This window comes from Gorilla gorilla, chromosome 3, assembly GCF_029281585.2.
Source record: "Gorilla gorilla gorilla isolate KB3781 chromosome 3, NHGRI_mGorGor1-v2.1_pri, whole genome shotgun sequence".
NCBI lineage: Eukaryota > Metazoa > Chordata > Mammalia > Primates > Hominidae > Gorilla > Gorilla gorilla.
This window is the reverse complement of record NC_073227.2, coordinates 25,806,083-25,818,692: the sequence shown is the minus strand read 5'-3', so window position 1 is coordinate 25,818,692 and position 12,610 is coordinate 25,806,083. Positions and strand designations below refer to the sequence as shown.

The window sequence follows — 12,610 nt, the reverse complement described above, 5'->3', positions numbered from 1 at the left end:
TTGCTCTTTCACCCAGGGTAGAGTGCTGTGGCATGATCAGGGGGCTCACTGCAGACTTGACCTCCAGACTCAAGCAGTCTTCCCACGTCAGCCTCCCCAGTAGCTGGGCTCAGCTGACAGTCCCTTTTATGATCGTTTCTTTTTTCAGCACACTGTTGCTGGCTTGAATTCTTTTTAAAATTTAAGAAAATAGAGACAAGGGTCTAACTATGTTGCCCAAACTGGTCTCAAACTCCTGGCCTCAAGCAATCCTACTGCCTTGGCCTCTCGGAATGCTGGGATTACAGGCATGAGCCACTGTGCTTGGCCTGTAGCCATGTTTCTTACTTCAGTACTTCAAATAAATTCTACATCCATTCAAGTCACTGAACTGAAAAAGAGCACTGCAGTGTACCAGTGCAGCAGCCAGACCACCTGGCTTGAACTTTGAGCTACCAGTTACTTGCTCTGTGACATCAGTGGCATGTTACTAAACCTCTCTTGTGCCTCGTTTCCCTCATCCGTCATATGAGGGTAATAACAGTACCTGTCTCATTGGGTAAGACTCAATAATTTAACACCTGAAAACACTGAGGACAGTGCCTGGCAGATGGTAAGTCAACAATGGTTAGTATTATTCTGACTGATTCATTTTGGAAATCATGTGCCAAGCCACTATTACCCAAACTGATGAGGTCAATCCCTGAGTACCTTTAAGTGATGAGGAACATTGAGAAAATACATAAACCACTGTGCCCCAATTTAATTACATAGTTCATACAACATGGCTACAGAGACGAATGATATTCTAGTAATAAGTTACTGGGTTTGTAGCAATATGTAAGTAAATATCAGAGCCACACCAGAGAGCACAAGTTGCATTTATTGTTTCTGACAAGTGCATAGTAATTTTCAATTTGCTCATGTTCCTAGCATCACAAATCTGAGTTACAATTTTGCTTCTCAATTAAAAACATATACTCTGAAAAGTGATTAGGAAGTTCTAAAAATTTTAATCATTTATAGAGTATCTTAAAAATCCTTATCAAGTAAGATATTAACTTTACCTTTATAAATCTTTGTGTGAAATGAAAAAAAAAATCAAGGCATACAAATTTCATTGTGTTCTACATTTTTAAATACCATCCTTTGTCTCCGTTAAAAGACTTTCATCCATTTATTCAAAAACCTTTTAAGTTCAACTGTCCAATTTAAGACAGAGTGAAGACATTTTTGAGTATCTGAACTAAGCATTGTCTTGACTGAAACGAAGTAAGAACTCAATGAGAGTCCTTGTGGGCCTCCCAGTCATGCCTTTCCGTAGATAGGGAACCTCATCTTTGTTGGTCATCACGCCTGCTATGTCTAAATGTGCCCACTTAGGATGAGTCACGAATTCTTTCAGGAATGCTGCAGCTGTACATGCTCCCGCAGATCTGAAGAGAAAGACAAAAAGCACTTTACAACCCCATGTAAATGTGCACTGAGATCCCACATTTTTGCTAAGTACATTCTATAACCAAAGAACAAGAGTCAAGCTTATAAGACCTATTAAGATGCTAACCCACATATCACTTTCAGAATATTTATTTTCAGATATTGCTTTAAGCAGTAAAGGATAAATTCTATATTCCTTTTTGCTATGGTAATGAATTCCCATATTTTCCATCTCTTTCCCTTACCATTTATTGAAAATTACCATTAGATTAGAAATATGCAAATTTTGAAATCTGGCTGAAGAAATACTTGAAAATTCAAGACATTAAAAAGCTTACAAGCACTACACCAAAAGGAAATTAAATAGTTAAACCTTTTATATAAGGGGATAAAATTGAAAATAGCTATTTTGGCAATCAAGGATGATTGTATAAATGTACATTTAGCTTAGCTTACATACCTGTATTTTCCAATGTTGTTAACATCAGCAAGCTGGCAATCTACAACCTGTCTTGTATAATGTTCAAAGAGAGGCATCCTCCAGACACGGTCCCCTGTTTCAATGCTGGCCTAGAGAACAGGTATGACAAGTGGAAGAGTGGATGAGGCAGGTTCTGGGAAATTCATGGCATTAACATGCTCAATCCATGAAGGAAGAGTTGTTCTAACCTGTTACTCTAAAACATGACACTAGAAAATAGGTTTCAGAATTGTGTCCACTCATTAAAAGATTTATTTTAGAACTATAAAAGAAACCAGGAGGCTGGGGACAGTGGCTCACGCCTATAATCCCAGCACTTTGGGAGGCCGAGGCGGGTGGATCACGAGGTCAAGAAATCGAGACCATCCTGGCCAACATGGTGAAACGCTGTCTCTACTAAAAATGCAAAAAATTAGCTGGGCGTGGTGGTGCGCGCCTGTAGTCCCAGCTACTCTGGAGGCTGAGGCAGGAGAATTGCTTGAACCCAGGAAGGGGAGGTTGCAGGGAGCCAACGGAGTGCCACGGCACTCCAGCCTGGCGACAGAGCGAGGCTCTGTCTCAAAAATAAATAAATAAATAAAAAATAAAAAGAAACCGGGAATGCTGTGAAGCAGTTTCACAAATCTGTAGGGCGTTTTGCTAAAATCATCAAACTACAATTACAGGCTTGGTGGGTTGATTAGGGTGAAAGAGTTCTTACGTGGCGGGTCACTTCTATGTGACAGAAACACATGTCTGGACCTGTATCACTGAAATCCTGAGACAGGGTGACCACATTCATTCATTCATCACTTACCCACTCACTCATTCATCGTTTACTGAACTACTGAGCACCACCAGGTGTGCCGAAATACTACCATCTAAGCCACCCAAGGGCCTACAGGCTAGTAGGAGAAACAGATACATAAACAGATTATTTAACTCACTGGTAAAAAATCAAAGACCTAAAAGTGAAAAACCAAGAAGCAGCAATATAAGCTGTTATTTTAAGACATAAGTAAATACCAGATGAATCAGCCAAGGGTTGAAAGTGGCTGCCTTCTGGAAAACAGACTGTGGGCTGCTGATTGTTGATTTATGCACATATAACTGAGATTTTTCTTTTAAAGCTTAAATGTTTTTTAAAAGTCAAAACAACAATATTGTGGGTGCCATGAAAGAGAGGGATAACGGTTATGTGGGAGGCCAGAGGAGAGGTTCCTGGCCCGGCCTGGAAGGAGATGATGGGGCTGAGTATTGCAGAACTGGGAAAATTGGGCTTCATGAATGATGACATATATGAAGGAGAAGCAGTTTAGAGTGAAAATAAGTTTAGACCTTAAACCACCCTCAAGATTATATTTGGGGACATTTTATGTTTGTCTCTCCTCCCACTGGCACAGAGTAAGCTCCCATTAATTACTAGTTGAATGAATGAGTAAGCAGCTAGCTGGAGCTGTCTAGCAGCCACATGGGTACACAGAGGCTGGGACTCGGGAGAGAGATGGGAGCCATCAGGCAACATGTGTTGGCTGGAGCTTCCATGTGAGGAATGTGTACAGTAGGAAGAGCCTATGGCCTTGAATTGAACACCAGCCAAAGGGAACAAACACATCAGGAGACAGGAGCAGGAGAATCACAGAAGGAGGCAGCCCAAGAAAGGATCATCACAGAAGCTGAACCAGGTGTCAGGAGGCCACAGAGTCACCTGTTGCCTCAAGACAGGCTGAGTTAGGCTAACAGTGGTGTGGACATTCGAAAACCAATGGCAGTAAGTGAGGGTGTGTGTGTGTGTGTGTGTGTGTGTGGAAATGAGGGTGACTGCTGGGAAGAGGCTGGCTGTGAAGGGCATGGAGGGAGGCACAGAGCACAGCGGTCTGAAGACATCCTCATCGATGCAGGGTGAACTCCCTTATATGACTCACGACACGCAGTCACAAACGCTGCTCCACAAAACCATCTTCAAAACCATTTCTACCTCAGGGATTCTAAAACTATGACCACAGTGTTCGTGAGATATTTTCACAGGACGCTGAGGCTACCGGAGGGGAGCAGGGGGCATCATCCCCTCCTTTAGGAGCATTTGTGGAAAACCCAATGCCACTGAACTCAATCTATTGCTGTGGTTCATTTTCAATTCAAAGGCAAACCTGCGGCATAAAAATCACTTTAACACAGGGTTGAAGAAGTCTATCCTTCTAAGGCTAGAATAATTTATTCACCATCTCTACAATTTAGATATACAAATATTATTCCTACCTCGAAGAGTTTGTTCCAGAGCCAGGATGAATTGGTAAAGACCCCAGTGGCACCTGATCCCAAAGCTACATCCATGGCACCTGTAAGACACAAGCCCTCAGGTCAAGTGCAGTCTCTCCAGGCAAAATGGGCTCCTCCGCCACGCAGATGGAAACCTTAGCATGTACCCTATTTAATGGCTTCATTTTCAAAAATAGATAAGCTTAGAAAATCTTTCCTGTACATACTTAACATATTTTTATGTTTTTCAGGCCAGAATTCAGTTAAATTATTAGGAAATGCAAAAAAGGAACCTACTGAATTTGACCAATAATTTCATTTTAGGGATAACTGTTACCTATTTTTGAAATTTCCTTCCAGACATCTAAACTTTTTTTTTTTTTTTTTTTGAGAAAGGTCTCACTGTCACCCAGGCTGCAGTGTAGTGGTGTGATCAGAGCTCACTGCATGCAGCCTCAAACTCCTGGGCTCAAGTGATCCTTCCGCCTCAGCCTCCTGAGTAGCTGGAATTACAGGTACATGCTGCCACACCCAGCTAATTAAAAATTTCTTTTTGGGCCGGGCATGGTGGCTCACGCCTGTAATCCCATCACAGGTGGGATCACCTGAGGTCAGGAGTTCGAGACCAGCCTAGCCAACATGGAGAAACCCCGTCTCTACTAAAAATACAAAAATTAGCTGGGCGTGGTGATAGGTGCCTGTAATCCCAGCTACTCAGGAGGCTGAGATAGGGAGAATCGCTTGAACCCAGGAGGCGGAGGTTGCAGTGAGCCGAGATCATGCCATTGCACTCCAGCCTGGGTGATAGAGCGAGATTCTGTCTCAAAAAAAAAAAGAAAGAAAAAAAAAAAAGCCAGGCGCAATGCCTCACGCCTGTAATCCCAGCACTTTGGGAGGCTGAGGCGGGCGGATCACCTGAGGTTGGGAGTTTGAGACCAGCCTGACCAACATGGAGAAACCCTGTCTCTACTAAAAATACGAAATTAGTCGGGCGTGGGGTGCATGCCTGTAATCCCAGCTACTCAGGAGGCTGAGGCAGGAGAATCGCTTGAACCGCTTGAACCTGGGAGGCAGAGGCTGTGGTGAGAGCCGAGATCGCACCATTGCACTCCAGCCTGAGCAACAAGAGCGAAACTGTCTCAAAAAAAAAAAAAAAAAATAGATTTCTTGTTGTAGAGATGGGGTCTCATTATGTTGCTCAGGCTGGTCTTGAACTCCTGGGTTCAAGCAATCCTCCCATGTCAGCCTCCCAAGGCACCAGGATTACAAGCATGAGCTATCATGCCCAGCCCAACTTCTAAATTTTCATAAAAAACAAGACCATCCTGTATGTTCTCAAGCATGTGTTCCTCCTTTTTTGAGACAGAGTCTTGCTCTGTTGCCCAGGCTGGAGTGCAGTGGTGCGATCTCAGCTCACTGCAACCTCCACCTCCCGGGTTCATGCCATTCTCTCCCTCAGCATCCCGAGTAGCTGGGACTACAGGTGTGTGCCACCACACCTGGTTAATTTTTTTTGTATTTTTAGTGGAGAGGGGGTTTCACCGTGTTAGCCAGGATGGTCTTGATCTCCTGACCTCGTGATCCACCCACCTCGGCCTCCCAAAGTGCTGGGATTACAGGTGTGAGCCATCGCGCCTGGCTGTGTTCTTCCTTTTATGCTTTAAAAATTTATTCTATTCCTCTTTGGCTGGGCGCGGTGGCTCACACCTGTAATCCCAGCATTTTGGGAGGCTGAGACGGGTGGATCACTTGAGGTCAGGAGTTCGAGACCAGCCTGACCAACATGGTGAAACCCCGTCTCTACTAAAAATACAAAAATCCGAGTGTGGTGGCGCATGCCTGTAATCCCAGCTACTCAGGTGGCTGAGGCAGGAGAATGGCTTGAACCCAGGAGGCAGAGGTTGCAGTGAGCTGAGATCGTGCCACTGCAGCCCGGGCAACAGAGTGAGACTCCGTCTCAAAAAAAAAGAGAAAAAATTATTCCTCTTTTATAAACAAATGTTGGAAAGTATTTTTAATGATTTAAAAATAGTCCACTGGATGGAGATATCATAATTTATATACTACTGGCATTGAGGAATCTAATTTTTCAGCAATTTTAATCACATCTAAGTACTGCTATAAGACTTTGATGGCTGTTATTACTGCATCATATTTACTTGTTTCATCTTTAGTTTTTTTCTCCAACAAAGTTGTGTCCCATTGGCTGACTTCTATTTTTACATTAATTAGCATATTTTTAAAAAATCAACTTAAAAATCCAGATTTGCAGGTCCTCTTGAGAAGAGACAATCAGGTACAGCCACTTAGTGCTGCCTCCTTTAGTTGTGGTATGAGCTCCCGGTAATCTCATTTGTTATTTGCCTGGCCCATCTGTAAGCGCTGAGTCAAGGAACACGTCTGCTTCCTAGGCATATCCTTAGGGCCCAGAAAGCACACTGCCTGGCATAAAGGAGCTAAGTATTTATTGAAAGGAAAAGCAAACCTTACTATCCTTCAGTATCAGGACAAGCACTGAACCCACCACCATTAGTACCAGGACACACATATGGAATGTCAGAGGAGACAGCACTGAAACTGGGGGAAATCTATAGTCTTCACAAGGTGGCATTTGCTCCCTGCAATGCAAAGTATGTCCAAGTTGCTCCTTAAATTCTTAACCATGTCTTTACATGAAACTGCTCATTAGCATCTCTCCCAAGGAAAACTGAAACTTGAAGATAGTACTAACTAGTCAGCCCTCCGTATCCGTGTGTTCTGCATCTATGGAGTCAACCAAATATTTTGGAGTCAACAGAAATATGACTATGTTCTGTTGACTATGGAGTCAACAGAAAATATTTTGAAGCGGGGGAGATGGCTGCATCAGTACTGAACATATACAGACTTTTTTTTCTTGTCATTATTCCCTAAACAATACAGTGTAACGAATATTTACATAGCATTTACATTTTATTAGGCAGTATAAGTAATCTAGAGATGACTTAAGTATACTGGAGGATGTACATACGTTATATATAAATACTATGCCATTTTACATAAGGGATGTGAGCATCGTGGGTTTGGTATCTGAGGGGGGATCCTAGAACCTATCCCCCACGCATACTGAGGGACAATATATACATACCCATTAATACTTTACTTTTCAAGTTAGTGGTTTTTTATATAATTATTCACTTTTCCTTAAAATATTTCAGTCAACCCCCTAAGAGTCATCTATCAGTTTTAAAATTTGTCATAGAAAAGATGAACAATCCCCTCAAACAAGAACATGCTATCTTCCCTTAAAGTAATAAAAAATGGCAGACATATTTAAGGATGGCTCTAAAGATGATTTCATTATATATTTAAATAGTTTATTCTCTATAATTCCAGAATTATTTCCACAGCCCATTTCAGAACTACTAGTAGCAGAGGCATACTTCCCGTTTTCATTTACAAGGCACGTTTGGAGCCCTGTGTTGTGATGCTCACTGATCAATGTTACCAGAATTGCTCATAGTCTGGAAGAAACATCAAAGCCCCAATGAAAGTGAGGATAGCACCACACTCATTCAATCCTAAATTATGCCTAAGCATTAAGAAAATGAAAATAAACACTGTGATTGGATGGCCATCCCCGAATATGTCACTGTTCCTACAATCTGGGGTACGGCCTGCCTTTCAAAGGACAGTAACATCTGTTTCAGTGTCTATGATGTACTGGGCCATGGACATCAACCTGTATCGTCTCATTTAATCTTCGCAGGCATCCTTCCTGTGAACGAGGTGCTATTATACCCCGTTTATGGATGAGACAACTAAAGCCTAGTCCAAAGTCACGTGCTATTAAAAGTTAGCACAAGTTTTAAAATCAGGTCTTCTATTTCTGAAGACTGTGTACTTCTTCCTATCAAGAGCCTGAGTTTAGAAACTGGTTCTTATTCTCCTCTTGGAACCCTAGCTTCTGGAACTCAGAAGGGGCTCAGTAGTATTTGGGGAACCATCACCTGGTGTGGTCTGAAAGCTCACGCAGAAGGTCACCCTTGCTTACGTAGGGCCAACTTTCCCACCTTCTCAACCCCTCAGACTGAGAAAAAAGTGGGGCAGAATGCTGCTATTAAGCATCTAGGAAAAGTATTTCCCAAGTGGTAATTATGAACATTATGTTTAAATTGTAGAACTTGATGTAGCTGATGTATCTATTCTCTGTGATTCCTCATTTACAGTAAGGGGGTACCCGCTTCACTGCCACGGCCTCCCCCAACCCCCCACCCTAGAAGCTCTGCTTTTCAGGTAAAGTGTTTGCTAAACTGAATAGGTAGACCAAAAACCATGAAAACGCTGTAATGCCAGCTTTGAAAAAACACTCTTAGCAATAGACCTGTGGACGATTTTTAGACCTACATAAAAGGGAACATGATTTCTGCCAAAGTAAAGGCTCAACGTGACCAGGGCAAGAATAAAACCAAAGGATAAAAAATGATCTAAATTTTCATCTTAAAAGAGGTAGAGTCTGACTTTAAGATTCAGAAATTAATTTTTTTAAAAAAGGGGTAGAGTCAGGATGAATTACTAGGAAGAGAACATTTGGATGAAAGATTATGAACATTGGGATTTGGCAATAAGACAACACTTGTTTGTCATCCCTTTAGGAATCTATTCCCAGCCCTCCAGGGCTGGTGGTGTCACAGCCTGTATTAAAGAGGCTTTCAAGAAACTCCCTCCAGCCTTTACAGCTCTTCCAAGCAAATGGAATTGTCCCCAAGTACCCATGCTCAAAAGGGCCAAGGAACTTGCCCACGGCTAACTGACTAGTAAGTGGCACAGCTGGGAGTTCCACCTGAGCCTGGCCTTAAAGCGCTGGCTTCACACTGTGTCACTTGTTAAATAAGAATCCTGCTACTCTGGTAAAATGTTTTTATTTCCTTATGACATCAAGTATAAAAAGTTCCAGAAGAAAAAAAAAAAAAGGAAAGCTCTGAAAGCTCAGAGGGTATCAGACACATTACAATTAGTTTAAAAAAGTAAAAGAAAGCTATTGACTTGGGGATTTATCACTAATCTTTTCAGATCTGTATCAAATGGTAATTGTAACAGAAACCATCTCTTAACATCATTTATTTTATTTTATTTTACTTTTTGAGAGGGAGTCTCGCTCTGTCACCAAGCTGGAGTGCAGTGGCATGATCTCGGCTCACTGCAACCTCCACCTCTGGGGTTTAAGCAATTCTCCTGCCTCAGCCTCCCGAGTAGCTGGAATTACAGGCATGTGCCACCACACCCAACTAATTTTTGTATTTTTAGTAGAGACAAGGTTTCACCATGTTGGCCAGGATGGTCTCGATCTCCTGACCTCATAATCCACCTGCCTCGGACTCCCAAAGTGCTGGGATTACAGGCGTGAGCCACCGCTCCCGGCTCTTAACATCATTTTTAGATGTCACTCTAGATGAGCTGATCTGGCCCACTTGTTATTTCTTTGTTTAAAGGTACAGCCCAGGCTGGGCACAGTGGCTCACTTCTGTAATCTTGTAATCCCAGCACTTTGGGAGGCTGAGACAGGTCACCTGCGTCAGGAGTTTGAGACCAGCCTGGCCAACATGGTTAAACCCCATCTCTAACTAAAATATAAAAATTAGGCCAGGCACAGTGACTCATGTCTGTAACCCCAGCACTTTGGGAGGCTGAGGCGGGTGGATCACCTGAATTCAGGAGTTCGAAACCAGCCTGGCTAACATGGCAAAAACCCCATCTCTACTAAAAATACAAAAATTCGTCAGGACTGGTGGTGCGTACCTGTAACCCCAGCTACTTAGGAGGCTGAGGCAGGAGAATCACTTGAACTCAGGAGGCAGAGGTTGCAGTGAGCCAAGATCACGCCACTGCACTCCAGCCTGGATGACAGAGTGACACTCCGTCTCAAAAAAAAAAGTACAGCTTGGAATGTTTTAAAACAACAAACCTAATATTCAAAACATTTTACAACTGCAGAACAATTCCTCTGGTGAAAGATCTTTGAATGCCAATGGACCAAGCCAAATTTTAGCAAAATAATGCCACAAGTATAGTGTGTGAAATCCATGCAACGAACAAGACTTCCTTCAAACAAAATCAAGGCAAGTGCGCGGTCTGACCTGTTAAGGTGGCGGCATTGAGGATGACCTTCGGGTTAAACGTGTGTGCGTAACAGAGCGCGTCAGCCAGTATGAGCCTCCCCTCAGCATCAGTGTTATCAACCTGCAGAGGGTCAAAAACAGAAAGGGTGACAGCGCAAGTAAAGAATATGAAAACTAGACACTTGCAACAATGTTGGACGGAAAAGTTGGAAAAAGCTACTGTGACGTGTGTCATTATCAAACCATTCATACTTCAATGAGAATAGGAACATATCTAATCTGGAGAGCAAATATGAGTTAATAATCCCCCAGCACCTTGGGAGGTAGAGGTGGGCAGACAGCTTGAGCCCAGGAGCTCGACACCAGCCTCGGCAAGATGGTGAAACCCCATTTCTAATTAAAAATAAAAAAAAAAAATATAATAATCACTGTACCAAAGCTGATGACCTAATGTTGATGACTTTGGAAGCCAAAATAAATAGAAAAATGTCTAGTCCATTTTACCCGTAACTTTGTAACAAGAAGGGGAAAAATGTAAAGATTTCCAAAAATGAGGTTAAAGAGCTTAAGAAAGCTACAGCTACATGGCAGTCTCAATCCTAGAAATGAAAACTCTTGCAACTTCAGTAACACTTCCTAACTATATTCCTTTCTTTTAAATAGAGGTCCAGTCGTTTTCTGAGTGGCTTGTACACACATGCATGCACGTGCCACCCAGAGGACCTGCTGCCACATCCCCTTGAGTGCAGGGCCCATGATGTAGGACAGTGTTTTCTACCTCAACACCTACAATGGAAAAAAGTCACTCATAGCACAGGTATATCCAGAAGATAGCCCACAATTTTACTGCTTTGCCGCACTCTGCAGGGCTGGCAGCAAATTCATGGAAACGTGTATATACACATGTATAGCATACAGGAAATGGGAGGAACAATAAGTCTGGAAAAACATTCTTCAAAATCCCCCAAAAAAGATACTTCTGCCTTTGCAAGAAAAGCTACTCAGGGGCCGGGAATGGTGGCTCGCGCCTGTAATCCTAGCACTTTGGGAGAACAAGGTGGGCAGATCACTTGAGTCTAGGAGTTTGGGACCAGCCTGGGAAACATGGCAAAACCCTGTGTCTACAAAAAGCTAGCCAGGCATGGTGGCACGCACCCGTGGTCCCAGCTACTCAGGTCGCTAAGGTGTGAGGACCACCTGAGCCTGGGGAGGTCAAGGCTGCAGTGAGACATGATCACGCCACTGCACTACAGCCTGGGTGATGCAGCGAGACCCCATTTCAGGAAAGGGAAGGAAAAGAAAGGCTACCCAGCACTAAAGACAGCACCCTCCCCTAATATGGTTCTGGGGCTCTGCACGCATCCAAGCTGTGGTTATGTGGCCACCACGGGATTCCTGAGGAACGCTAGATGGGGAGTGCTGTGTCTCACATTTACAAACCTGGATGGTCTTCCCGTTTTTGGCTCTAACAACATCCCCCGGCTTGTTGGCCTTGCCGCTGGGCATATTTTCACAAAGAGGGGCCAGACCTATTGGAAAGAATATATGAAGGCACACAGTATATGCTGGGTCCAAACATGCCACCCATGGGACAAGAGGCCACCTGTGAGCCATGAGAAACAAGACACAAAGGCCACCTTAACGAACTGATCAAATTTAACATCACCAATGACACAACTGACATGATGTGTCAGCAACAAGAAGTACACATCACCCATGTAGCATTCTTCCCAAAGAAGTCTAACTTGATTCTAATCAAGCAGAAGCAATTCAAATAAATACAAATTGCAGAATATCATGAAACAAGCCTAGACCCTTCAAAACTGCTAATGCCATGGAAGAAAACAGGAATAGGGTCTAGACTCAAGAAATCTAAAGGGGCACCAATGGCAATGTGTGGTCCTTGATTAGTTTCTGGATTTAAAAGCTAAATATAGGCCAGGCGCAGTGGCTCATGCCTGTAATCCCAGCATTTTGAGAGGCCAAGGCGGGCGGATCACCTGAGGTCAGGAGTTCGAGACCAGCCTGATCAACATGGAGAAACCCCATCTCTACTAAAAATACAAAATTAACCAGGCATGGTGGTGCATGCCTGTAATCCCAGCTACTCGAGAGGCTGAGGCAGAAGAATCACTTGAACCCAGGAGGTGGAGGTTGTGGTGAGCCAAGATCGCGCCATTGCACTCCAGCCTGGGCAACAAGAGTGAAACTCCATCTCAAAAAAAACCAAAAAACCAAAAAAACCTAAATATAAATAAATAAAATGGACATTTTTTACACAACTGGAAACTTGAATTAGGTTACTGTATTAATCCTCGGAAAAGATAATGGTTTTGTCATTACATAGAATGTCCTTTTTCTTAGAGGACGTGTCGTG

General features: G+C 43.1%; 1 protein-coding gene across 2 annotated transcripts in view; it reads right to left on the bottom strand.

The window, feature by feature from the left end:
* Nucleotides 1-841: 841 nt before the first annotated feature.
* Nucleotides 842-12,610, bottom strand: part of LAP3 (leucine aminopeptidase 3) — a 31,074-nt gene continuing 19,305 nt past the window's right edge. For both annotated transcript variants that reach the window (XM_019025475.4, XM_055385455.2), the window contains exons 9-13: nt 11,674-11,762; nt 10,252-10,354; nt 4,136-4,215; nt 1,877-1,986; nt 842-1,415 (exon numbers count right to left, since the gene is read on the bottom strand). In XM_019025475.4, coding sequence (XP_018881020.1) covers nt 1,226-1,415; nt 1,877-1,986; nt 4,136-4,215; nt 10,252-10,354; nt 11,674-11,762 — 572 coding nt within the window. In that variant the 3' untranslated portion in view covers nt 842-1,225. The remainder of the gene's footprint in view (nt 1,416-1,876; nt 1,987-4,135; nt 4,216-10,251; nt 10,355-11,673; nt 11,763-12,610) is intronic.